The sequence below is a fragment of the Cotesia glomerata genome, linkage group LG7 (genome assembly GCF_020080835.1).
Source record: "Cotesia glomerata isolate CgM1 linkage group LG7, MPM_Cglom_v2.3, whole genome shotgun sequence".
NCBI classification, from domain to species: Eukaryota; Metazoa; Arthropoda; class Insecta; order Hymenoptera; family Braconidae; genus Cotesia; species Cotesia glomerata.
The window spans coordinates 2,207,787-2,235,712 of NC_058164.1; the positions used below are offsets into that span (position 1 = coordinate 2,207,787).

General features: G+C 27.6%; 1 protein-coding gene across 2 annotated transcripts; it reads right to left on the minus strand.

The window, feature by feature from the left end:
• Positions 1-190: 190 nt before the first annotated feature.
• On the minus strand, positions 191-24,390 carry LOC123268503 (protein no-on-transient A-like). Of its 2 annotated transcripts, XM_044733645.1 has the most exons (16): positions 24,003-24,390; positions 22,534-22,764; positions 22,217-22,435; positions 21,692-21,993; positions 19,755-20,050; positions 19,313-19,503; positions 17,898-18,015; positions 17,757-17,776; positions 11,416-13,399; positions 8,866-8,978; positions 6,552-6,641; positions 6,315-6,372; positions 4,914-4,977; positions 4,506-4,566; positions 4,122-4,179; positions 191-322 (listed from the first exon to the last, which is right to left on the minus strand). In XM_044733645.1, the coding sequence occupies exons 1-9, from the start codon at positions 24,195-24,197 to the stop codon at positions 13,157-13,159; spliced, it is 1,815 nt and encodes a 604-aa protein (XP_044589580.1). In that variant the 5' UTR covers positions 24,198-24,390; the 3' UTR covers positions 191-322; positions 4,122-4,179; positions 4,506-4,566; positions 4,914-4,977; positions 6,315-6,372; positions 6,552-6,641; positions 8,866-8,978; positions 11,416-13,156. The 2 variants fall into 2 exon arrangements, with proteins under 2 accessions (XP_044589580.1, XP_044589581.1); XM_044733646.1 differs by lacking the exon at positions 11,416-13,399.
• Positions 24,391-27,926: the final 3,536 nt, after the last annotated feature.

Consider the following 27,926-nt stretch of genomic DNA (forward strand, 5'->3'; position numbering starts at 1 on the left):
TAATAATGTATATTTCAATTAAAATATATATTATTTACTTAATTATAATATTTAATATTTATGTAAAATATATATAAATATATATTATTAAGTTTATTACTTGTCATTGACGTAAAGATTTTTATTTAGAGTGAATGGTGTATATGATGGCTTTCTGCGGTTAATTAATAAAAAATAATGTTGTCAAAGCTTTGATATTATTCGTTTATATTTATTCTGTATTTCATTTATAACTTAATATATTATACATTATGTTATTTGATAATACTTTTATTTATTATTCATCTTCTAATGTTCCTTTGAATTCGTCGAGTTCGTCTTTCTGCAACAGATATATTTTTTTTTTTTATTGTTTTTATCCTTAAGTTGGTGATATAAATATAAGAGATGAAGATTAAATCAGAAAATGAACGATATGTTGTCATCTTTAATTCAGGACTCTAGCCAGAATTCATCACGTAAAATTGGTATTTTTTTTTTTTTATTGTTAAGGAGGTCCTTTCGCCATCAATGTTAAATAAAAAATATTAGATTATGCATAAAATTAATTTTTATCTAATAGTTAAAGTCTTTATTTATCTACTAGTGAATTTTAATTTATTCTTCATCGTGGAAATTTTTGAAAAAAAAAAATTTTTAAAAATGTTAGTATTTTTTCCGAGTCTTACGAGAAAGTCAGACCTTAACAACTTTCTTGAATTATGGCATTAACCACCGCTTAGATAGAGTAAAAAAAAAACTCAAAGTAAGGTTTTCGAAATATTCAGGTTTCATTTTTTGCAATAAAATATATAGATTGCTGTGAAATTTATGGAGAAATTATAATTATAAAATCACAGAAAATTTTTAAGTAACCTACATTAAAATGGCATCAGAACATTTGGCAACGTTGTGTAGCGCGCGAGCTTCAGACTATTCAATAAATCCAAATTAAACTTTAAGGAAGTTCGAGCGAATCTAATGTAAAAAATAATTTCCAACTTTGAGCTTTGAAATTAAGTATACGTATAAATAAATACGTAATTTATTTAATCCCAAATTTTAAAAAAGATTCACCGTTTAGTTACTTAGATAAGGTAAAAGCCCCAATTATTGACGGGGGTCTAAATATTGACACCCTAAATTATTTTTAAATATATTAAATGATCTGTAATAAGAATAACGATCAAATAAATTTTTATTAAATTCTAACTAATTAAAAAATTGAAAAAAATCACATTCAGTTCAAAATATTAAATATTAATTATTAAAAAAAATAAAGTTAGCACCAGTTCATCAAATCAGCTTACGAGCGTCTATTTTCTTAACAACTTTGGTTAGAAAAGGATTTTTTTAACTGCCGAGTTTAAATTAATTTTTTCATGTAATTATATGGTCTATTTTTTTTTAATTAACAATATATGAAATATTTATAAAATTAAATAATCGAAATTAATTGTATGCTTTATGATATTTAAATAATGGGAGTCAATAACTAGTTCATAATTTTTATGGTGAATCCCATATTGACAGCCAGTCGACAGCGCTATGACGCCTTTTTTAAGTATAAAATACGTTATATACGCGATTATATTCAAGGCTTTTAACTGTCAAATAACTCTGCGTGTTTTAGTGTTAAATAAGTTTTTAAACAAATTGTTATATTTTTCATAATAATTATTCATTCATAGAAATTATTATTAATTAACTTTAATAATATTGATTACTTTATATCAAGTTTTTGATAAATAACAATATAACCAAATGATTCGACGCATGTGCAGTAGGGGCGTCAATAATTGGGGTTACGGTACGTCAATAATTAGATCAATCAGTTTTTTAACCCGTCAATAATTGGTGTATCCAGATCATATATTTAATTATTTAAAATTAATTAGTAAATATCACTGATTATCATTTTAAAAAAAGAAATTGATTAGTTAAAACATTACTGAAGACATTACCACAAACAAAATTCATCGATATTTATATTTGATTGCTTAAAAAAAATGAAATCATAACTTTGTCTCTTATAGCGTCAATAATTGGGGCTTTTACCTTATTAAATTTAAAAAATCACATATTTTATCTCCTTATACACGGGCTCTTATGGCGGACAGACTTTTGTCGAGACTTTAATTATTTTTTTCAATATTAACCTCCCAACTTTATACTATACACTTATATTTTTAAATACTTATGCGTCTTAGATTTATTTGTAATTATTTTAATCATCACTCTGAATTATTGCTTTAAATTGATATTAAATTAAATTATATTTTAGAATTATAAGATCTTTCTGTCTATCACTAAAAAGCTGTATGTGAACGTTTCATTAATTAATAATTAATTTGTACTTAGTTTTACTATAATACGTAAAAATGTAAATCAATGTATTATTATTGCTGATGGTCCTGAGGGAGCTTAGGCTCTAGGAACAATAAAATTTATTATCTATCTATCTATCTATCTGCACAAGAAACTTGGATTATTGCAAAATATATAAACAATTTAATAATAATACATTACCGATATGATTTTTGAAATATTTAATGTCAAATTTAATGTTTTTAACTCGTTTATCGTCAGCCATTTATTCGAATAAAGATTTGACAACATCGCGTTAACAGCTTAGAAAAAACAAAAGGATAGAAACATAGTTACAGAGAGAGAAATGTTTAACTCTTATACTCATCCATGTCTCAGTTATGGGTATAATCAAACGCGCTATTGTCAAATCTGTTTATTTATTCCGGCAAGTAATAAATACCAAAGTTATTTAAGTACTTTACTTTATTAAGGGGGGAAATACGTGTAGAAAGACGTTTTTATGCTGATTTTTTATTAATTTTTTTAAGGCATGAAAATTAATGTTATTTATTGAAACTATCAGGTTATTTTATACATATATTTATATTTTTCCGTATTTTACGACAATATAACTCAAAAAATAGCAGATATATCAGCTGATACACATCGTAGGTTGTCTTCCGACTTAGCAGTTGGTGTGCACTATGGAAACCACAATTTTTATCTGAAATCAATGACACAGAAAAATTACTTTTCTTTATACAATTACGCTGAGTATGAACCTCCATCATAAGCGATATCATTATTTAAACTATTTTTTTTTTAATAAACAATGTATGGAAAAATGGTGAAAAATCACGACTTAATTTCACAGCCCTCTAAAAAATGCAAATTTTTATTTTTTTTTTTTGGAATTGAGGTTCATATAGAATATATACATACAAAAAAAGTAATTTTTCTGTGCCGAGTGACTTCAGATAAAAATTGTGGCTTCCATACTGCACACCAACTGCCAAGTCGGATGACAACCTACGATGTGTATCAGCTGATATTTCCGCTAATTTTTAAGTTATATTGTTGTTTAATACGAAAAAATCCTCATAAATATATGTATAAAATAACCTGATAGTTTCAATAAATAATATTAATTTTTTATATCTTAAAAAAATTAATGAAAATCAGCATGAAAACGGCCTTCTACACGTATTTTCCCCCTTAAATAAGTAAACATCAATTATTAAATTGTTTAAGTTATTTTAAATTAAAATAAAGAATTTTGACAAATATTGGGAAAACTAAAATTAAAAAAAAATTTTAACATTATTTTGACTCATTAGTTACGCTCGAATTTCCTTAATGCGCTTATGTTTTTCATACATACTTATTAGTTAATTTATTGTTAAGAAATTTTCATAATTCATAATTGAAAAATAAAACAATAATTAAAAAATACTAGCATTCCTGCCATGAGACATTAGAATGTTATGGTTTTTTGACTAAAAATTTTTAATTAATTTATTTATTTACACTGACTGTAAAAAATTAAACATGGTTAAGGTTATATTGTGCAAATAATAATGTAAACAACCGAAATACAGCGTTGCCAAATCACGGACAGGTTACTAACAACTGATTTACAAGAAATTAATTTTTGTATTTAACTATTTTTTTTTAATTTTCAAAATTTCAACGATTAATGCCTCATATACTATTTATTTTTTAATTTCAGGAATTTTTATTTTAATTTATCGAATATTGACTACTACAGCTGTTTTGACTCAACTGGAGCGAAAGGACTTCCTTAAGGAAATTTATTTAAAAATTTTTCTTACCAGTGAAATTACACTTGAGACTGAATAATTGGCTTTGAATTCGTTCAAAAAGTTGAATCTGTAAAAAAAAAATAAAATTTTATTAAGCTCATGTTATTTAATTGGAAAATGCAATTTTTGTGTGATTATATGATCAGAATTTTTTGACATCAAATGTTTGTCAGAAAAGGTAAGGGTAGACTAGACATTCATCATTTATTTTATCTATAATAATTTAATTAGTGATATTTACGTAAATTTGATAATTAATTTTTTAAAATTGAAATTCGATTGCAAATAAAAAATTCATTGAATCAAAATTTTTTCATGTTCGATATCTAATTAATGATTTATCAAAAAAAATATAGTCCAGTGAATTGAAAATTAATTTGGAATAATTCTTACCAATGCATCTTCAGTGGAAATTGAATAATTGAATGTTGATCCTCGAACTTGAAACTCGAAACTAAAAAAATTTTTTTTATTAATTTTATGTTAAAATTAAAAAAAAAAAAATTTGGGTAAAATAAAAATATATTCAGATTTAATTTTTAAATCAAATAAAAATCAGCAATAATGTCACCTCTGCGTTCTTCATTCATTATAAAAAAGTATCTTGACTTTGATAAAAAGTGAAAATGTAATTTTTTTTTTGGAATAAGAAAATCGAATCATTTTATCAAAAGATTCAACTCATAAGAAATATTTAAATAATGAATCAGAAATACATTTCAAGTTCAACTACAGGCAAAATTTTCAGTTTTATTTATTATAGAAATTAATAACTATATAAAATTTAAAATTTATGCTCACAAATTCAATGAAACAGCCGATGATTCCTCCTCAGCTGTCGAATATCTCTTCTTTTAATTGAGAGCTGCAAAAAATTTGTTACCTTAATAGAAAGTAATTTTTAAAAAGTGAATTTTTTAATTTTTATAAAAAAAAATCAGTGAAAATTTTGACATCAATGTCAATCAGTCCCGAAAGATGTAAGCATCATATTCAAATAGATCAACATATTAATAAAAACTAGCAACCTTCCAGTCACTATGTGACTGCCGTGAAATATGAAAAATTCAAGTTTTGTTTTATTAAATAATAACTTTCGTTAAATTGCACTGTACTTTTTTAACTATTGTAGTTTTTAAAAATATAAGCTCATCCCGACGTTACACTCATCAAGAACTTTCATTTGAGTACCCACATGAATTTTTGATATATTTTTCATATATTTATATATATAATATATATAAATATATAAAATATATGAAAAATTGATGTGGGTACTCAAATGAAAGGCCTCGATGAGTGTAATGTCAGGGTGAGCTTATATCTTTAAAAATGTTAATAATTCATAAGATACATTTCTTAATTATTGACATTTTTAAAGATATAAGCTCATCCCGATGTTACACTCATCAAGAGCTTTCATTTGAGTACCCACAAGCATTTTTGATATATTTTTCATATATACATATATATAATATATATATAAATATATAAAATATATGAAAAATTGATGTGGGTACTCAAATGAAAGGTCTCGATGAGTGTAATGCCAGGACGAGCTTATATCTTTAAAAATGTTAATAGTTCACAAGATACAAGGTTATTTCTTAATTATTGACATTTTTAAAGATATAAGCTCATCTTGACATTACACTCATCAAGAGCTTTCATTTGAGTACCCACATGCATTTTTGATATATTTTTCATATATACATATATATATAATATATATAGATATATAGAACATATGAAAAATTGATGTGGGTACTCAAATGAAAGCTCTTAATGAGTGTAACATTGGGATGAGCTTATATCTTTAAAAATGTCAATAGTTCTCAAAATACAAGGTCATTTCTTAATTAAGTATCTAGAGATAATAAATTTTCGAATGCAGCCTAAATACTGATCATCATAAATTGATTATCGGTGAGAATGATATGAAATCTTGAAAAGGCACAAATTCAAATCAAGATCTTTGCAATGACATTAAATTATATTAAAAAAACCGATTTTGTCATATGATCCCTATCCTGGACACAAAATTTTTCTTATTCTCTTAATAATATAGATTTAGTTAATTTTACGAAAAGATCACTTATAGTCTTTTAATTTTATTGATATTTAAAAAAAATTTTTATTTATAGTTTAAAAACAAAATATCCCAACTAATTATTAGTAATTAAATTTTGATAAGTCACTTACCAACTCTGTGCCTTCAAAGTAAATCCGCTCATCCATTTTTATTTTTATTGGCCTCAAGCTAAAAAGAAAAATAAATCTGATTAATATTCAATTGGATACAGAACAAAACTTTTATTTGAAAATATAAAAAATCAGTTTGAAAAGTGACATCAAAGTTAATCAGTCCCGAAAGATGTAGGCATCATATAAAAATTCAATAAAACTATTTTTATCAAATTTACTATTGTATAAACTTACCAAACAAAAATATCTAAAAGTTCCTACTTCATTGTTGAAGCTCTGATTTTTCTCTGTAACGTCACTATCTACCTCGTTGTCGTTATTGATCTGCATAATAAAAATACTTTGTTAAATACTAAAAATAACAGCTCGCATATGAATTGTTAAAGATAACATATAAAATTTATTCAGTACACGTTGGGATAATTGAACATCAATATTTTCAGACCCGAAAGATAGAATCATCATATTAAATTTTATAAATTATTTTTTAAGAAGATCCTTTCGCCATCAATGTTAAATAAAAAATATTAGATCATGCATAAAATTAATTACTATCTAATAGTTAAAGTCCTTATGTATCTACTAGTGAATTTTAATTTATTCTTCACCGTGGAAATTTTTGAAAAAAAAATTTCTAAAAATGTTAGTATTTTTTCCGAGTCTTACGAGAAAGTCAGACCTTAATAACTTTCTCGAATTATGGCATTAACCACCGATTAGATGAGGTAAAAAAAAAAACTCAAAATAAGGTTTTCGAAATATTCAGGTTCGATTTTTTGCAATAAAATATATAGGTTGCTGTGGAATTTATGGAGAAATTATAATTATAAAATCACAGAAAATTTTTAAGTAACCTACATTTAAATGGCATCAGAACATTTGGCAACGTTGTGTAGCGCGCGAGCTTCAGACCATTCAATAAATTCAAACTAAACTTTAACGCGCTTATGTTTTTCATACATAAGGTAAAAGCCCCACTAGATGATCACGTAACAGTATATGATCACTCCGTGTATTTGTATATCTATATTCACAAATATAGGTATACTGGTACATGATCATCTATTGGGGCTTTTAGCTTACTTATTAATTAATTTATTGTTAACAAATTTTCATAATTCATAATTGAAAAATAAAACAATAATTAAAAAATACTAGCATTCCTGCCATGAGACATTAGAATGTTATGGTTTTGTGACTAAACATTTTTAATTAATTTATTTATTTACTTTGACTGAAAAAAGTTAAACATGGTTAAGGAAGTATAGGACGTACAGTCCATTCACTGAGTTTCATCTCAAAATGCATATATATAGCTATACTATAGTACGTGACTTAAGGATTAATTTTGTTCGAGACTGTACCTTCAGAAAACTTAACAAGTTTTTACTAGTGATTTAATGAAATTTAGCTTACCGGAATAATCTTTTATGCATTAAATAACTATATTATTATCAAATAATTGATAATTTATTTTTAATTTGAATAAAATAATAAGTTTTTTAATTTTAAATATTTTTTAAAAAGTTTGTGTTTTTGATGTGTACGTGTGTATTATGTTTACAAGTAATGCTATTAGAAATATCAAAATATTAAAGAATTAAAATATTGATTATTTAATTATGTTATGTTTTATAATAAATAATAACAATTTTATAATATTTTTCTTAACCTATTTGATATTTCTTTTAACCTATTTCATTGAAGCTTTAAATTTCCCGCGCGATCCACCATGTACGACGTTGCCGTCAAGATAACCCACATTTGCCATGGCTGACTATTTTTTTAAAATTCAGATTTTTCAAACTCAATTATTTTTATAAGTACCCTTAACTTAATTTTATTTTTTCAATAATTTTTGAAAAATTTTTTTTTTCTTACAATGAGTTTTTCGAAGCTTTCTCATTATTTTTTCATCATGAAATCCTAACGTAAAATTGAGATGAAATGTATGTGGCATCAAACTATTCGTAACGTGATTGGTCGAATATATCATAAGCATGAAAATATATGCAAATGCTATAGTCAGGCGCGCGCTTGCGCGCGCAAATTCAAATTCTAGTTTATTAAAACAAGGGTAGGTGTGAGATTTGGTATGTCATTACAATATTAAATGACCTGTTTTGAATCTTGTTTTATAAATAAACTATCAACCCTAGGTCTCTGAAATTTTAACACAACACGTATTAAATATATTTCTATCGATCCTAAAAATTTTAAATTGATCTCATTATTACGACTTAACTCCCATACCTCCTTAAGGTTATATTGTGCAAATAAAAACATCCGAAATAAAGCGTTGCCAAATCACGGACAGGTTACTAACAACTGATTTACAAGAAATTAATTTTTGTATTTAACTATTTCTTTTTTAATTTTTAAAATTTCAACGATTAATGCCTCATATACTATTTATTTTTTAATTTTAGGAATTTTTATTTTAATTTATCGAATATTGGCTACTACAGTTGTTGTGACTCAACTAGAGCGAAAGGACTTCCTTTACTATAAATTTGTTAATTTAATAAAATAAATATTCATCACTTACGAAATTATGAATTCAGTGGATTTGAAGCGCTGACAGTAAAATATTGATCTTGACACAAAACATCTGGTATGTTAAATAAATTCCATGTCTCAATAAACTGCTATAGCTGTGACCTGAAATTGAGTAAAAAAAAATTACAACATGTACGCTATAAATAAATTTTTTTTTCCAAAATAATTTACTCAATACAAACTTAAACTCGTTTGAATTTATTGATTAAAAAATAAAATATTAATGATAATTTAATGGAATATGTATGGCTGAGAAAACCAATTACCAAACAATATGGCTTCTTATTTATGAGGGCAAGAGAAAAGTATCAATTGTACGAATACAAAAAAAAAAGGAAAATAAATAAGAATATCAGATGAAATAAACGTGATTTGTTATTAAGTACGACGTAGAAGCGGTATTAAAGAAGAGAATATTGCCAGTGGCAATCTGATACTGGTAGAAAGTATAGATTTATATTCAAAGATACTAAATCATCCCCATTCCCTTTTTAATTTAAATACCATACTTTTGAATGAATAAACAATTTAATTGCCTAGCACAGCTCAGATTTTTAAAAAATAAACCGCGACAACCATCAGATAATAAATCGTGTATCAGCATATATATATTTAGGTTGTCTTCGGTAACAATTCAAGCTCTGAGCTGCTGTTAAATCCAACAAAAATTCGTTAGTTTTCTCGTTATATTGTTGGTGAGATATAGATAGGTTTTTTCATACTTATTTTTTTATGAATGCTTCATTGTAATGATTAATTATAGATATACCTACATTGTGGATAATTTTCAATTCTCCATAACTGCAGACAGTAAAAAGGTAAATAATACATTTATTATTAGCAAAATGTTATTTTGCGTTGAGACATTTTTTTTTTTTTTCCATTAAAGGTGCCATTTACATTACCTCAATTTCTTTTTTTTTTTTTTTTTTTCAATTTAATTAAGTGAAAAAAATCATACTATAAAAAAAATATTGCAAATAAAAGTTAGGAACTTGTATTGCTAATTTTATAATAAATTAAAATTAATCGCGATTTTTTTTTTTTTTTTTTTTTTAAATAAAAAATATTAAGTTATTTTTTATGAACGTTCAAAAAAATTTAATTTTACTGGGGAAAAAAAAAAAAAATAATAATTAAAATTTTTCAACTTGACTCAGAAAAATAAAAATAAAAAATAAATATCAAGTTTGAATTAATTCTGCTTGATAATTAAAAATAAAAAATTAATGTTCCTGAAGATAAAAATAAAATCCTGTAAAAAATATATACATATGGGTGATTCTCTGTAAGGATGTTTTTTGCTGTCCCGGGCATTTTTTTATAAGAAAAATTGTTATTTCGTTACTAAAAAAAATTTATTATGAAAGTAAAAAAATATTTCTTTTTGGAGCATTGAAAACTAAAATGAAATAAATTTTAGTTTTTTTGCTATAAATTCGTAAACCGCTGAAATAGTCTTTTGGACTGTCCCTTTCCCAAAATTGAAACTTTAAAATTAAATTTTAAGCTATTCGTCCATAATATATAATTTTGTCTATAATGTTTATAAACTTAATTAGTTAACTAACAATCTTCTTCAATAAAAAGTACCGAAAATTAATTTGTTTCATTAAATTCATTAAACCAAAGTTTGTCCCAGGCATTTTAAGAACAGTCCCCTGCCAGAAGTTCAAAGCCAAAAAAAAAAAGTCCAGCGTGTTATTTTACCTTTTGTAAGGTTTATAAGGATCTAACTAGCCTTGAGTTAATAACCATGGGGCTGTTAGCGCTTTATCGCCATTTTATTTAGTGTCAAAACATCGTTTGTGCTGGAAATATGTGTCTGGGCCACTTCAAAAATCAGTCCCCTGGCAACTATTTTTATTTATAATTTATTTATAAAATTGGATCCATAAGTCTTAATATTATTCTAATTAATGTAAACATTCATTGAGAACTTGAAAAGTTGAATGCATTGAAATAGTTTGCTTGATTTTTCTCAATTTGATAAAAAAAAACAGTCCCCTGTCATGCTATATGGCAAAAGATACACAAATATCGAAAAAGCAAAAATTAAATCGGCTGCTTATTTATTAAGATTAAGCTGATAGTTTTGTAGCCCTTGTTAATTTTTTTTTTCTAATAAAATCAAAAATAATTTGGTTGGACAATTTTGTACAGATTTAAGACGTTCTTAAAGAAAATCACCCATATAATAATAAATAAATAATAATTAAAAAAAAAAAAAAAAAGAAAGTGTAATTAAAAATTTTTAACGTGACTCAGAAAAATAAAAATAAATATCAAGTTTGAATTAATTCTTCTTGATAAATAAAAATTAAAAATAAATGTTACTGAAGATAAAAATAAAAAAATAAATTCCTGTAAAAAAATATATACATATATTATAAAATATTTAAATTCCCCCCCAAATATATAATTATTTATTAAATGTTTGAGAAAAGTTTTTTTTATTGTTGTTGATAAAAATAGTCACAAAAGATCCATCCCACTGGAATTCAATTGAATAGTAAAACATTTTTGCAAAACTACTCACCTCATAGTGGACTAGTGGAATTCATTGACTAGTGGATTCAAGAAAGAAAGATAATCTTGTGATTGCTGTTCCATCCGCCGTTAAAGAATGTTGTAATAAAATTCTCAAAATTGATATTGTAGAAGATACTGTAATATCTGAATGTCTCTTTTTCCAAAGCTAAGTTGTGATATTTTTTTTCAAAGTCAATTACAAGAATTGAAGACTGTTTATCAAGAGATCTAATAAAATCATGAGTATATTGATAGAAAAAAAATTTTTTTATATTCATTTGCTTTTTAAATTTTATTGATAAATTGTTTCAAGCAAGTTAATAATAATTAGCGTGAGACAAATTCACATCTAGTGTGAAGACAAGGAAATTAAAAATAATTGAATAAGATACTAACTATTTAGTTATATCGCTATCAGTACTGTAATTATCATCTATTATTTTTTAAATCATATTATTTTCATAAAAATTTACATGTAAATATACATAATGTATAGTTCATGTATTAATAAGTAGTGCAGATAATTTTAAGAAAGTTTTCCAATCAAAATTATGATGAAAAAAATATGATTTCAATTTTTAACAATCGTGTGTCACGATTTTTTAGATACTTACAGACTAACCATGAAAAAATTTTATTATCCAGAGTTTACACGATAATAAAATTATTAAATATTTTTATTCGATTAATTAGTACTAATTTTTCAAGACAGTAATAATAATAATATTAATTAAATTGTTCAATCAATTCAGAATCAAGATAATTTGATGAATGTCAAATAAACTTTCTTTTAAACCACCATAAAGAATTATTTTACACCCTAAATAAATATCGACACAAAAAAAATCAAACCCTTTCTCTGAGCTTCAAAAAACATCTACATGGAATTAAGTTTATTGAGTAATAATATTGTCAATTTAATAATTTATTTTTTATAGATAAGTTGACTAGCTATCAAACAAACATTTATCTAATTATCTCAACAGCAATTGATTGAAATTTAAACGATAATTACTTGATATAAATTTTATTAATTACTATATAATTAAAAGGATTAAATACAAAAAAAAAATATGCTTGCATTCCTATTACAACCCAGGAATCTTCACAATTAATTATATTTTCTTTAGCATATATCAAAGTAATCCCTTTAATTATAACTGTATTTATTTTTTTAATTTTTTTTTTTGTTTTTAAGTAGATATTATTGGAAACACGTTCCACGGAAGAATTAATAAACGTGCTCATGCACTATTAATTACTCATTATCGAATGAATAAATTAAGACTTAACTATAAAGACAATCTAAATAATATTGTTAGTAATTTAATTAATATTTGTTAGTAAAAATGAATGACTAAGTCAAACAAATAGTGTAAAATTTAAATCAATGAGTCCCTAAATTATATACTGGATAAAATTTCCTCATTAAAATTTAAACGAATCAAGACTGATAATTACGTGAGGAAATAGCGGGCTAGCATAAATTAAATTAAATTTTTCAATAAGTCTAATTGAAAAACAAAAAAAAAACACAATATGATGATGATAGTAATAATGCAGTCATGATAATAAAAATTATCAATTTTAAATTGTTCTAACACACAGATAGGTAATACTGAAAATTAATATAAATTCAAACAGAATTTTTCCTTTTTCATATTTCGCTTGACATTTTTTCAAAGTTATTGCTGATTAGTCAGTTATTATTTATCTAATTATTTAATAATTATAGTGATGTTTGTTTTCTAATAACGTCGACGCTTATTTGGAAAATCTTCCTGGCGATTACGGTCATTGCCACCACCTTGCCAACGACCACCGCCGACGCCGTTATTACCACGATTATTACCACCAACACCGCCACCCATGTTGTTCATATCAACCCGCATATCCATAAGATCCATTATTGGTCCACGATCATCGTAACCCCCGCTACCGTGATTCGTGCGATCCATATTATTATACGCGTCCATGAACGATTTAGGATCCTGATTATTTACATTTATTTTTTTTTTATAATTTAATTAAATTAATTTTTAAGTTATCAAGTCGAGTACATATGTATATAATATACAACATACGAAGAATACGGTTTATTCAAATTGTTTGAATTGATTAACCGTAACACCACGTACGACGTTTATATTGAAACGCATAACAGTGGATTTGATTTGTATTGCAGATTATTGGGATGTTAACCATTAATAGTTTTATAATGGTTTTGTTCATTAAAGGTGACCATCCATCACACAGCAGCAGATCATCGTCAATATCACATAGAAAAGAAAGGGGAAAAAATAATGTTAGAGATTGTTTTCCGTCATAACTTTTTTTTTTTTTTTTTTTTTTTTTTTTTTTTTAAGATAATTATATAAAACGCGAATCTATTTTATAGAAACCCTATTTTAGGTTTTATCTATAAGGTTTCAATTTATATCAGATTGCTAAATCGCTAGTGGATAAATTCGTTGAATTTATCGCTATTGTTATACATTTTTCCGATAAAAATGCCCAACACCTTGGCAATTTTTTTTACTTAAGTAAGACAATGCTCGTCATGAACGATAACACTTATCTTGTTAACCAGGTAATTTAAATTATTATAATTAGGGTAGAAGTACTGTTTGTGGCCACTGTACCATTTATGGCAATTTGGCGTTACAGATGCCATAAGAGCGTATAATAAAAATTCTATATTTTTTTTTCAAGTCAAAAAAAAAAATTTTTTTTTGGGAATCAACTTATTTTTGAATGAAACGTGCAGAAATGCAGAAAAAAATTTTCTTCAAACTAAAAATTTTTTTGGACTTAGAAAAAAAAAACAAAATTTGTATTATACGCCCTTATGACATCCGAAGTGGGTTCCGAGAGCTATAAAGGCGTATAATTTTTTTTTTTTTTTTTTTTGCATTTCTGTACATTTTGGACGAAAATTGTTCAAATAAACGATAGAAAAGAATTTATATTAATAAATAATTATAAACTCAATTTGTTTCAATATAAACTAGGAATTTAAATTGCGCGCATTAATTTTTTAACCAATAAGGAGTCGGGGACCACATTTTTGCGATAATTCGATACTTAGTTAACTTCACACTTATTTTTATTTCATCTATTTTAATTTAGAGGATTTTTTAAAACTCAACAAAAATATGGTTATAATTTTTTATAAATTAATTCAAATGTTCGGCTGCCCAATTTCAAAACACAGTAACTAATATTTCAAAATTTTTTCCAATTTTTCTTGTTAAAAAAAAAGTTTACCCGCCAAATTGATGAAAAATTTGATTTATGAATAGAAAATACTTGAATATAAATATTTTTAAGAAAAAATACTTGAAATTAAGGTCTAAAAGTTATAAAAAATGCAGCAATACTAAAAAAAAAAAATCAGGTATAAAAATTTTGCAGTTACTGTGTTTTAAAATTGGGCAGCCGTGTTAACTGGCCAAAAATGATGCTAAGGTCGCAAAAAACGGTACTTCTACCCAATATATATAATTATATTTAATATTAAAAAATAAATTATTCTAAGCAGCTAAAAGACTTGATCAGGGTCTTTTTGTCCACTAAAAAATAATTTAAACTTTTAATAATTTAATAAAAAGTACGGCGCGTTTTCTTATAATTAATTAATATAGTTGGGCATTTTTTCGTCTGTATAATTAGACAAAATTATTTGAAAACCTGAATGAAATAATTAAGTATCAGGTGTTATTTTTTTTATATAAAAATAATTGCACTCAAAGATATAAAACAGAGTCTTTTGCCTGCACACACATGGAGAAATCAATCGTGACATATTTTAATTATTTTTATTTTTTTTTAGTTATAACATCTTAATGTTAAATACTATTATATTAATTACAAGATGCCTATTGACACCAAACGAATTAAACTTCTTGCGCGAGTTAATTCATTGTGAAATAAACGGAATTATGTTTAAGATAAAAATAAAATTATAACGTAGCCTTATAACTACGGAGGAATATGTACAGACTGTAAGTCGTGTACTGATATATTTAATTAAAGAGATATTAATCTCTTTGATTTGATAAATTTTCTTAGATACTTTTTCCCTCCCAAATAATTATATTTTAATAAGCTTCAGCAGTTTTATTTTTTGTAATCGACTGTCCGAAATACAAAATTTATTCCAAGACAGTCGATTTAGTTCCAAATAATTTTTGAATAAAGTAATTTATCAATATCGGTGCAAGTAGCTTGCACACTACGGTATTTGGTGATGAAAAAAATACTCAATTTTGTTCAAGTTTTTTTTATCGAACGATATCAATTAAGCGAACGTATCGCAAGTTAAATTATAAACGTCAGTCGATAACTCCATGCGGTTGTGTTTTATACGAAATAAAAATTTTAATTAGTAATTTTAATAAACGAAAGATTATTTAATTTTATATAAGCTTGTTGAAAGTTTAAAAGTTGAATAGTGAACTTTATTGCAGGCATAAGAACTCTGTTAGCATCAATATTCATCAGAAATGTAAGAGTAAACGCGTGTTTTTTAACGACGGACAAATTTATATTTTCATCATGCAAAAATAATATCGAACAAAAATAATCACGCGCTAAGGTAAAGTACCCAGTACTTGAACAATTTTAAAAATGGTCCTAGTACTTGAACAGTTTGGAAATTCTTATATTATTAAAAAACTCCGGCCGTAAACATTAATATTTAATGTATATTAAGATAACTTGATGTCTTAGTTAATGATACAAGAAATATTTTTTAATGTTAAAGCTAAATATTATATTTTATTTAATATCTAATGACGGGATCATTCAAACTGTCGATTAGTATCCATTTTTGAATGAAAATGATACTCACCACCACAATAGAAAAATGACGAAATAACCCAAAATATTTGAGCATTCAATAAAGAAAACTTAACCAATCAAAAATATAGATCATTTTGCAAAATATTCTGTTGTTAATAAGGTGTTTTAATTATTTTTTTTATATTTAAGGTAAAAGCTCCAATATATGATCATGTACCAGTATATGATCACTCTATGTATTTGTATACCTATATTTGCAAATATAGATATACAAATACATGGAGTGATCATATACTGGTACATGATCATATACTGGGGCTTTTACCTTAATTTAGCTGTTCAAGTATACCTCCCAATTTCAAATGTAGGACCCAAAAGTTGAACGACATAGCGCCGTGTGTTCAAGTATACCGTCTCTCATTTTTACGTGACTGTAGTACTTGAACTGTCTAACTCAATGTTAAATAAATATTTTAAGTGTTATAAAAATACATTCAATCGTATAGTAACAAAAATATTATACAAATAAAGTAAGTAAAAAAACTATAAACAAAATTTATCATTTTTAGGGCGAATATTAGTGTTTGAGAAATAAAAAAAAAATTACACGTTTTAACCTCACATTGTAAACAAAAAGTAAAAATATATTTGAATGTTTCTTAATGTAAAGGACTTAAATGTATGTTTAATGCTAATTTTATAATATAATTTAGCAGATATTTGATAATTTTAAGAATTCTTTTAACAAGTACTTAAATGTATGTTTAATGTTAATTTTATAATATAATTTAGCAGATATTTGATAATTTTAAGAATTCTTTTAACAAGTAAATTATGGTAAAAAAAATTGACATTTAGAAATTTAAAAAAATTAAAAATGCAATTTTTTTAAAATAATTTTTTTGAACAAATTTATTTATTCGTTAAAAAAAAAATTAAAAAATAGTCAAGTGACTGCTAACTTTAATGTCATATATAATAAATACTTATTTTTGGGCCTAAAATCTTTTATTTTTATTTTAACACAAAGTGTCTAAAGCCATACTAAATAATTGTTCAAGTTCTGGTACAGAGGTGTTCAAGTACTGCAGCCTGTCACAGTTTAATGTTCAACTACTGGGGCTCTTGAAGGATTTTTTTAAATAATTAAAAAAAATTATTTTCTTTATGTAATACCGATTTTTTTTTTTTTTTTAATATATTTAGAATTGAATATAATTTATTGAGTCACTTTGATTTAGTCAGTTATGATGAAATTTACGTGCTAAAATCGTGGTCAAATACAATACACTGTCAAATCTGTTCAAGTACTGGGTACTTTACCTTATTTTTAGCGATAAAATATTTCGATAAATCATCGGATTGAAAACAACAAGACTGATGAATTTTTTCAATTTCTGAATATGAAATTTTCGCTCTAAATTTTTATGATGAAATCCATTTTCGAATGATACGAGTTATGAGAGTTAGAATGACTAGATTAGCAATCAATGTTCGAGGAAAAAATAAATTTGTTAAATAAGTTGATTAAAAAGAATACGTTACCACTGGCATATTGTTTCCTCCTATAACAAAAAGAAAATCATATTAATTTAGCATTATAATTAATTTATTCGGAAATTTTTCATGTTGAATAATCTGCATCAATATTAAATAAAAAAAAATGATTAAATCAGAAAAACTTACCATCGGGTCCATTGTAGGGATCACGGTCGTTAGCACCAGCGGTGTCATAGTTTTTTCCACCACCACCACCACCGCCGCCGCCACCACCACCACCACCACCTCCACGCATGGCTTGTTCCTGTGAAAATAAAATAAAAATTTAGCAAGAAAATTTTATTTCAAGGGGATAGGTATCGATTTTAGCGCGGTAAGTAGAGAGCAGTAAATTTTTTTCAATTTATAGATATACATTTAACATTGGCTAATGGCGGCATTTATTTTTCTTATAATTAATACACTTTAATTAGTCAGGCAAGTGTAAATTTTTTTGAATTAAATTTATCACTAATATATTTACTTTCATTCATAAGTTTTTTAAGGGGCACAACCAGTGTGAAATTTTCAAAAATCCGATTTTTTTTTTCATATTTCGATAGATTATACCTTTAAAAATAACATTAAAATTTTTAATCGATATCTCAAAAGGTTTTTGAGTTACATCCATTTAAAGAGTAGCCGCTCGGTAGTAAGAATAGGATCATTTTATCTTTAAACGCGTTTTTCTCGAAACAGCATTTTTCGAATTTGCTGGAGTGATTACTCGAAGACAAATGATCCGATCATTACCAAATTTTTTTTTGCATGCTCTATATATAGTTCTCCATGCGACTACACTCCAGTTTTTTGATCTGATCAAAAATCGAATTTTGGCAGGCCAAAAACGACCAAAATTTTGGGTAAAATTCAATTTTTTTTTTTTTAAACGCCGCCATTTTGTCAATTTTCAATATTTTTTTCCGACCGTGGGTCATTGTACGGACAATATCTTCTAGTTTAACGAAAATTTTTTTTTCCGTTTTATCCACGGAGAAAGCCGTAATCACTCCAGAAGTGGAGGACTTTTTTTTAGTGCCGTAGGAGATCGTGAGTAACTCGGAAAATTTTTAATATTTTTCTTCAAAAATTTTACTGTATATTCTTAAAATATGTATTAATATACCCTTAAAATTTTAAATTAACACAAAAATGTATCAATGTTTGAAGGTTAACCCTATAAGATCAATGTTGAACTGCTTAACTGGTGACACGACAAAATCTCCCCTCTTAAATCTAATTTGAAATTATAATATTATTATCCCTGATAGTTGTGATGATCTATTTCGTATAAATATACACAAAAATAATGATAAGAAGGCACAACGAGATTTTGAAGCGTATTTTATCGGAGAGATTTTGTCGTGAAACCACTCAACTTCAAAGTCAATTATTTATTTCAATAATCGGGTAATCTCCTTCAAATTTTCGGAATTTATTCAGACATATTTAAGCTTCATATTAAAAAAAAAAAAAAAAAAAAAAATCAAGCTTTCAATAAAAAGTTGCCTTAGTGCTCGTACTACCTTAACAACTATTAATTTCAATAATTAATTACAAACCTGCATAAAGAGATTATTTTCTTGCTGACGTCTATGTAATTCTTCTTCTTGCCGACGAATGCGCATCGCCATTTCTTCTTGCTGACGACGCTGGACTTCTTCCTCACGCGAACGGCGCTCTTGGGCTTGTCTTTCTTTCATTTCCCATTCGCGTTTTTGTCGTTCACGATCAGCCTCACGAAGACGCAATTCTACAGAACAAACGGTAAAAAATATTTAAATAACTAAGTATAAAATAAAAACTAATTTTATTTAAATTGTAAAATTGTACCCAAAGGTTTGGCACACGTAAAGCAATTTAATTACAATCGTGCTTCCTATTTGGGCTTTCTTTTACTCTACCCTGATTAAGTATACATTTGGCACTTGATGATTATAAATTCAATCACTCAAGCGTGGCGGCAGGGATGAAATTAAATTACTAAAATAAAATGAAACTTACGTTCTCGAAGTAACTCAGTTTCATGTTCGTATCTAGCGAATTCCATTTGAGCCTCAAGCTTCTCTTCTTCCATGGCCATTTCGCGTTTTAGAGCTTTCTCCTTTTGTTTGTACAACTCGTGCAATTGTTTCCACCTGGTACCGTACTCATGTTCAAAGCTACCTTGCTGAGCAAAGCGTGGTCCAATTTCACGGGCCTTGAAAAATTCGGGATTCTTGCGCTGAATATTTTTGTCTGGGTAACCGTCAATGTCGTCTTGCTGTTCGAGTGATTCAACGACAACCGGTCTCAATGATCTATGAAAGACGAATAAATTATAATTAAAAAAACTAATCTCTAGGTGATATAAAAAATTAATCAATAATTAATTTTTCTTTTTTAATAAAAATGTATCCGAACTTTTGGCACACAGTAAAGCGTAAAATTTATCTAACTATGCTTCCTAATTCGGACTTCAATTAATATTCCCCTAATCAAATGAATATTTGGCACTTGTACAATCAAACAAATTAAACAAGCGTGGCGTCGGGGTCGTAAGGTAAAAGACCCAGCTATTGACACTGGCCTAGTTGTTTGACATTTGTAATTTTACTTCAATTAAAAAAATAAAATGTTCTCAAAAAAACAATTATGTTGAAATTAATAATTCAAAAATTTTATTTATTAAAGAAGTTCGAGCGTAACTAAATGAGTCAAAATAATGTTAAAATTTTTTTTTAATTTTAGTCTTCCCAATATTCATCAAAATTCTTTATTTTAATTTAAACAATTTAATAATTGACGATTTTTACTTATTTAAGAAAGCAAAGTAATAAAATGACTTTGGTATTTATTACTTGCCGGAATAAATAAACAGATTTGGCAATAGCGCGCTTGATTATACCCATAACAGAGACGTGGATGAGTGTGTGAGTTAAGCATTTCTCTCTCTGTAACTATATTTCTATCCTTTTCTTTTTTCTCAGCTGTTGACGCGATGTTGTCATATCTTTATTCGAATAAATAGCTGACGATAAACGAGTTACAAACATAAAATTTAATTTGAAATATTTCAAAAATTACATCGGTAATGTATTATTATTAAATTGTTTTTATATTTTGCAATAATCCAAGTTTCTTGTATACAGGGTGTCCCAAAAGTCACGGACGCCATTGTAGCATCTGATGAAAAAAATAATTCTGAGACGAAAAATCCTTAGCCATTTTTCAATTAACCGCATAGATAATTAATTATTAATTAAAAATAACGTCTCTTTATTTGTTAGAAAGAGAGAGAGAGCGCCAGTGTCCAGTAAAATATGTGTCAAACAAAGACACAACTAACTGTATGACTAACTAGTTTCTATAGCTAACGTAGTCACACATATTTACTTACACATTCACACGTGCAAGCGTCTTCGTTGGAACGCACTTGACTTGACACTAGTGCTCTCTCTCTCTAACGCATAAAAGGACGTTATTTTAATTAATAATTAATTATCTATGCGTCTGATTAAAAAATGGCTAAGGACTTTTCGTCTCAGAATTATTTTGTTTATCAGATGCTACAATGGCGTCCGTTACTTCTGGGACACTCTGTATAGTTTTTTATCCGTTAAAGTTAGGAGGTTAAGATCGAAAAAAATAATTAAAGTCTCGACAAAAGTTTATCCGCCATAAGAGCCCGTGTATAAGGAGATAAAATATGTGATTTTTAAAATTTAATATCTAAGTAACTAAACGGTGGATCTTTTTAAATTTTGGGATTAGATAAATGACATATTTATTTATACGTATACTTAATTTCAAAGCTCAAAGTTGGAAATTATTTTTTACATTAGATTCGCTCGAACCTCCTTAATTTATTCGAACTGATTTGTTTGTTTTAATTAAAATAAAATTGCAAGTGTCAATAATTGGGTCTTTTAACTTGAAAAATAAATCAATTATAAACTTACGCAGTGAGGAAATAGCAGCCTTCGTTACATTTTCTTAGAGCCATTAAAGCCGATGGTTTTCGGACATATTCGACAATTCCTTCACCCATGCTCTTTCCTCTGTCATCAACGATTACAATCGCCCGCTCTATTTCGCCAAAAACACTGAATGACTTCTCCAAAAGCTCGTTGGACACCCAAGGCGTTAGATTTTTTACTTTTATAGCTGAAGAGTGAGGAGAGAATCTTACTCTAATTGGACGGCCTTTACGCATTGTTCCATCTAATTCGTGCTTCGCTTTTTCGGCGTTTATTCTGTAATCCTGTAAGAAAAAAATTTTCCTTTTTATTTTCACTGTTCTATGATGAATAATAAAATATATTAAAATTTTTTTAAAATCATAACATTTAAAAAAATGCAGCCTAGGAGTATTATCACTAAAGCTCAGACGGTAATTTTTATAATCATTTAGAAAAGTATTAATAATAATTATTATTAGCTATATAACTTGGTAAAATATGTAATTAAATATTTAAAAAATTTACCATTCTCAGAAAAGCGAAATTCTTCTCTTTATTGACGAAGAGCTCTGATATTTCACCGTAAGGACTGAACATATTTTTAATTTCTTCTTCAGAGATATCATTGGTGAGGTTTCCAACGTAGAGTCGATTGCGGCCACTGAATTTTTTCTCAGCAGTATCTTGGGGTGGAAGATCGTGGGTTGGACCATTGAGACTCATTATTCTTTCCATTAAGCGGTCCTGAGATAATAAAATTGAAAAATAATGATAAGAATACGTTCAACTTTAATCAAGTAAACAATTTTATTTATAATAATATAAGAAGAATTGATAATTACTTCTTGTGATCGGTTTCCCATGTTTCTGTCACCACCACCGCCTCCGCCACGACCACCTCGTCCGCCTCCGCGACCACCACCACCGCCGCGTCCGCCACCTCCTCTACCACCGCCACCGCCGCCACCACCACCACCACCATCATGATCTTGGGGCCCAGCACCCATTAAGCCTGCTCCTCCCATGTTATCTTGCATATTTTGATCATCCATCATGGAATCACTCATTTTCATCTGAAAAAAAAAATTATTTATTAATGAACAAGTTCAAAAACTAAAATTGGAAAAATTTTTTCAATTAAAAAAAAATCATTTCAAACTCAAAAGTTTTTAAGTAAATTATTGTAGAAAAATATTAAATAATTTTTATAATTTTTCAAGAAATAAATTAGTGCAAAGAAAAATTAGAAAAAAGATTAACATGTAGAAATTTTTATAAATCAAAAATGCAATTTTTGAAAAATAATTTTTTTGGAGAAATTTTTTTGTCAAATAAAATTAAAGAATTTTGAAGTGGCTGTTAACTTTAATGTCATAAAAAAAATGCAATTTATTGCATTTTGTATGCTAAATTGTAGAAAATTAAAGTTAGCAGCCACTTCACAATTCTTTAATTTTATTCAACAAAAAAATTTCTTTCAAAAAATTATTTTTAAAAAATTGCATTCTTAATTTTTTTTTAATTTCTACGTCAATTTTTTTTCTAATTTTTATTTTGGACTAACTTATTTCATAATACGAAAGTGAACCGACATTTTAAATTTTTTTTTATGAAAATTAATTTAGCAGATATTTGATAATATTAAGAATTTTTTTCACAAATAAATTATGGCAAAAAAAGTAGAAAAAAAAATTGACATGTAAAAATGTAAAAAAATAAAAAATGTAATGATTTAAAAATAATTTTTCGGAAAAATCCATTTGTTAAAAAAATTGAAAAATTGTTAAGTGAATTTAGCAGTCTACAAGTTAGCCTTTGAGGTAATTTTTTTTTTTTTAATACTTAAATTAGAAAAAAAAAATATTTTTTAAAAAATACACTTACAGTTTTTCAAATTTTTTACAAATGCAAAATTTTTTTTTTTTTGCAATAACTTTTTCATTAAAAAAAAATTCTAAAAATTTTTAGGTTTCAGTTAACTCAAGTTACATATTGATTTATTAAAAAATTCTAAAAATTATTGAATATCTGCTATATACTTATTATAATTTCAATTTTTTTTTTACATGTGCAAATTATTTAAATTAAGTTTAAAAAAAAAAACTAAATTGCATATTAAATAAAAAAAAAAAAAAAATGTGTTTATTGTAACAATTATGTTAAAAATAAATTTATTGAATTAAATTGTCAGCCATCCCGTGTAAAGACCGCGTGGTAAAGAAAATGGCGCCGAAAATGGACGCGCTGAACAACGAATTTTTTCCAACTTCCAAATTACTATAAAAAACAAAAAATATAAAATAAAAATTACCTGCATATCATTATTATTTCTTTGACCACCACCTCCACGGCCACTAGAAAATCTAGAGCCTTTTCTACCACGTCCTCCACCACGGTTTCCACCGCCTCCACCTCCGCCACCTTGGTTTTGTCCTGGCCGTTGATTATTTTCATTGCTGTTTTCCTGCGACGGATTTGTGGTATCCGGTTTATTTTCACCGTCCATAACGCTAATTATTGATTACTGATATTCCGAAGTATAAAATTTAATTCTAACAAAGCAATTGCTTCATAAGCACCAAGCGGCTTATGAAGTGATAAAAAAAACTTTTTATAATCGGATAATCACCTTGAACCGTGAATGTTAAGAAATGAACGACGAACTAACTCATCCGGGTGACAACGGTCAAAGAGACCGTGGAAAGGGAAAGCTAATGCTGTATAGAGGGTAAAATTCCCACTCTTCGCACCGCGTCATTGCAATGCATCCTGGGATTCTTGCCAGCCAATCAACTTCCATCACGTTGACACGTCATTGGTTTAATTCTGCGTCGTGGATATTTATCGCACCTGCGCATATTTTTAACATCACACACTAGCGCCAAAATTTTAAGCGTAAATTTCTGTTACGACTGTCGGTAATTTGTGATAACTTTCGTATCGATATCAACCCGGGAAATATTATATTTTTTGATTAAAAAACATGATATTAAAATTTTTATTAAAATTAAAATTAGCCGACACGCAACAATTTTTTATTTTTTTTATTAATTAAATTAGGATAATATTATTTAAATTAGAATATAATTTTTTTAATTTTGTAGATGTGAAAAGTTTTCTTTTAATTTTTTAAAAATTATTTTTCAATAAAATAAATTATATAAATTTTAAAGTGTCGGCTAATTTAATTTTCATTTAAAAAACTATTATTTTAGTGTGAATAAAAGCGTATCCGAACAAAAACAGTTTCACTGTAAAAAAATCGCGCCAAGTCCACGTTCATAAGACTATTAAGAAAAAAAATTTTTATTTCTTTACAAAAAGATATAAAATAAAAAATTAAAAAATCCAAGTAACCTATATGGTTGTATATGATTTTTGGACATTAAAAAAAATTTTTTTGTAAATTTAAAAATTAAAAGAAACAATTTTGGAACGTATTTAGTATGCGTGGTTACGAAATATTTCCTTTTTTATGAAATTCCTAAAATCTATCTACTAGGACTTTTAAAAAAAATTGAAGTACACAATGACGCACACCAAGTACGTAATCATATCGCTTACTTGGATTTTTTAATTTTTAACTTCCCGCTAAGAAAATTGAAAATTTTCAAAAATCGGGAAGTTATTGGTTTTACCCCGTTTTTCGAAAATCGAGTTTTAATCAGATCTCGACGTTTTGAGGTCCTAGGAAGCTTTCCTGACTATTCCCGCGAGGGTGTCACTATGTCTGTGTGTGTGTGTGTGTGTGTGTGTGTGTGTGTGTGTGTGTGTGTGTGTGTGTGTGTGTGTGTGTGTGTGTGTGTGTGTGTGTGTGTAAGTATGTAAACCTCTTATAACTTTTGAACGGTTGAACCGATTTCATCGCGGTTGGTGCCATTCGAAAGGGCTTCGCCAAACTTAGATTTCTTGTTAATTTGAACCGATTCGGACCGATAGATTTTGAGAAATTTGGAGAAATCTAAAAAAAAGTAGGAAAAAAAATTTTTTCTGAAGTGATTTTTTTGGGATAACTTTTAAACGGCTCAACCGATCGATTCCAAAAACTAATCAGCTCTCAACTTTGGAAAACCACGTTGATCGCCGCCAATCCGGTCAAAATCGGTTAATTCGTTCGAGAGATATTCTGAGCAAGGCCTCGTGACGTTGTCAAAATAATTTGGCAACGCAGGTAAGCTCAAAGATTTGGGGACTAGGATAGACAGAAGAACGAACGAACGAGACTCTTGTAAGGGGGGATAGGTGTTACGGCTCAAACAGGTCTTACGGCTGCACCTCCCCGCATGGGCCCCGCTGGTAACTGGTCGGGTTGTTATTATATTACCGATCAGGCTAACGCAGTCGTTGAATGGGTTGATACAGTTAACTAAGTACGAGAACAGATTGACATTAAAATCAACTCAATTCACATCTGTCCTATGATAGCGTAAATGCTTGAGGACAGGGTTTTTCCTTGCCGGCAAACTTGGCTGTGTATTTCCTATGTGAGGGTAGGACAAATATACTTGCGTGTATAGCTCTTTTGAGCCCAGGAAACGGCCTCTTCGGAGGTAGGCGAAAGCCTCACCATATATTCTTCGTTCGAGAGATATCGTGAACGAAAGAAAACCGAAAAAAGGGTTTTTTCAGAGTTACTCCGAAATTTCTAGCTTGACTAATTGAAACTTAGAAATTCTTTATGAGGCTTAAAAAACTGCGTAGAATGCCGCCAACCGCGTAAAAATCGGTTCATTCATTCAAAAGTTATTGCGGTATGAACATTCAAAAAATAGTGTTCTATGAAACTTCTATCAGACTTTTGAGCTCAAAGAGCTCAAAAGCATAGAAAAGGTATCTTTTTGAGCTCGGAGAGCTTAAAACAACACACAGATTGTACTTTTGAGCTCGAAGAGCTCAAAAAAGCGGCCAGGTATTAACGGAATTAGCGGGAAGTTGCAGGGATGGCCTTTAGGGTCAACCGTTTTCCTAATTTTTAACTTCCCGCTAAGAAAATCGAAGATTTTCAAAAATCGGGAAGTTATTGTTTTCACCCCGTTTTGCAAAAATCGAGTTTTCATCAGATCTCGACGTTTGAAGATCACAGGAAGCTTCCCTGACTATCCCCGTGAGGTTATCACGGTGTCTGTATGTGTGTGTGTGTGTGTGTGTGTGAAAGTATGTGAACCGCTTATAACTTTTGAACGGCTTGACCGGTTTCATCGCGGTTGGTGCCATTCGAAAGGGCTTGACCAAACTTAGATTTTGAAAACTATTTGGACCGATTCTCAATAGATTTTGAGAAATCTTAAAAAAACTTAAAAAAAAATTTTTTTCAAATGTGGTTTTTTTGGAATAACTTTTAAACGGCTTAAGGGTTTAATTCCAAAAACTAATCAGCTCTTAACCTCAAAAAACCACGTCGATCGCCACCAGTCCGGTAAAAATCGGTTGATTCGTTCGAGAGATATCGTGAACGAAAGAAAACCGAAAAAAGTGTTTTTTCAGAGTTACTCCGAAATTTCTAGCTTGACTAATTGAAACTTAGAAATTCTTTATGAGGCTTAAAAAACTGCGTAGAATGCCGCCAACTGCGTAAAAATCGGTTAGTTCATTCAAAAGTTATTGCGGTTTAAAAATTCAAGAAATAGTGTCTTATTAAATCTCTATCAGACTTTTGAGTTCGAAGTGCTTTAAAGCATAGAAAAGCAATCTCTTTGAGCTCGGAGAGCTCAAAATAACCCATAAATTGTATTTTTGAGCTCGAAGAGCTCAAAAACGTCATTGGTGCAATTTTAAGCGCCTAAGTATGGAATTAGCGGGAAGTTGCAGGGATGGCCTTCAGGGTCAACCGTTTTCCTAATTTTTTTATTTTGTATCTTTTTGTAAAGAAAAAAAAATTTTTTTGTCCTTTTTTTCCTTTTTGACTATCCACTTTTATAATTTAGATGAAAAATATGAAAATATATCATGTAAGCAAACTATTCGTAACGTGATTGGTCGAATATATCATAAGCATGAAAATATATGCAAACTCTATAGTCAGGCGCGCGCTTGCGCGCGCAAATTTAAATTCTAGTAGTCTTATAAAGGACTACATGCCGGTTGGTTTAATTCATAATCCTGAACACTTGCGCTCACGTGTAATTGTTTGATACACTAGCGCCAAAATTTTAAGTAAACATTTTATTATGACTACTGTCGGTAACTTACTATGTTGTTTACATCTTTGATCTTTATAGTTGGCACCAGTGTAGAG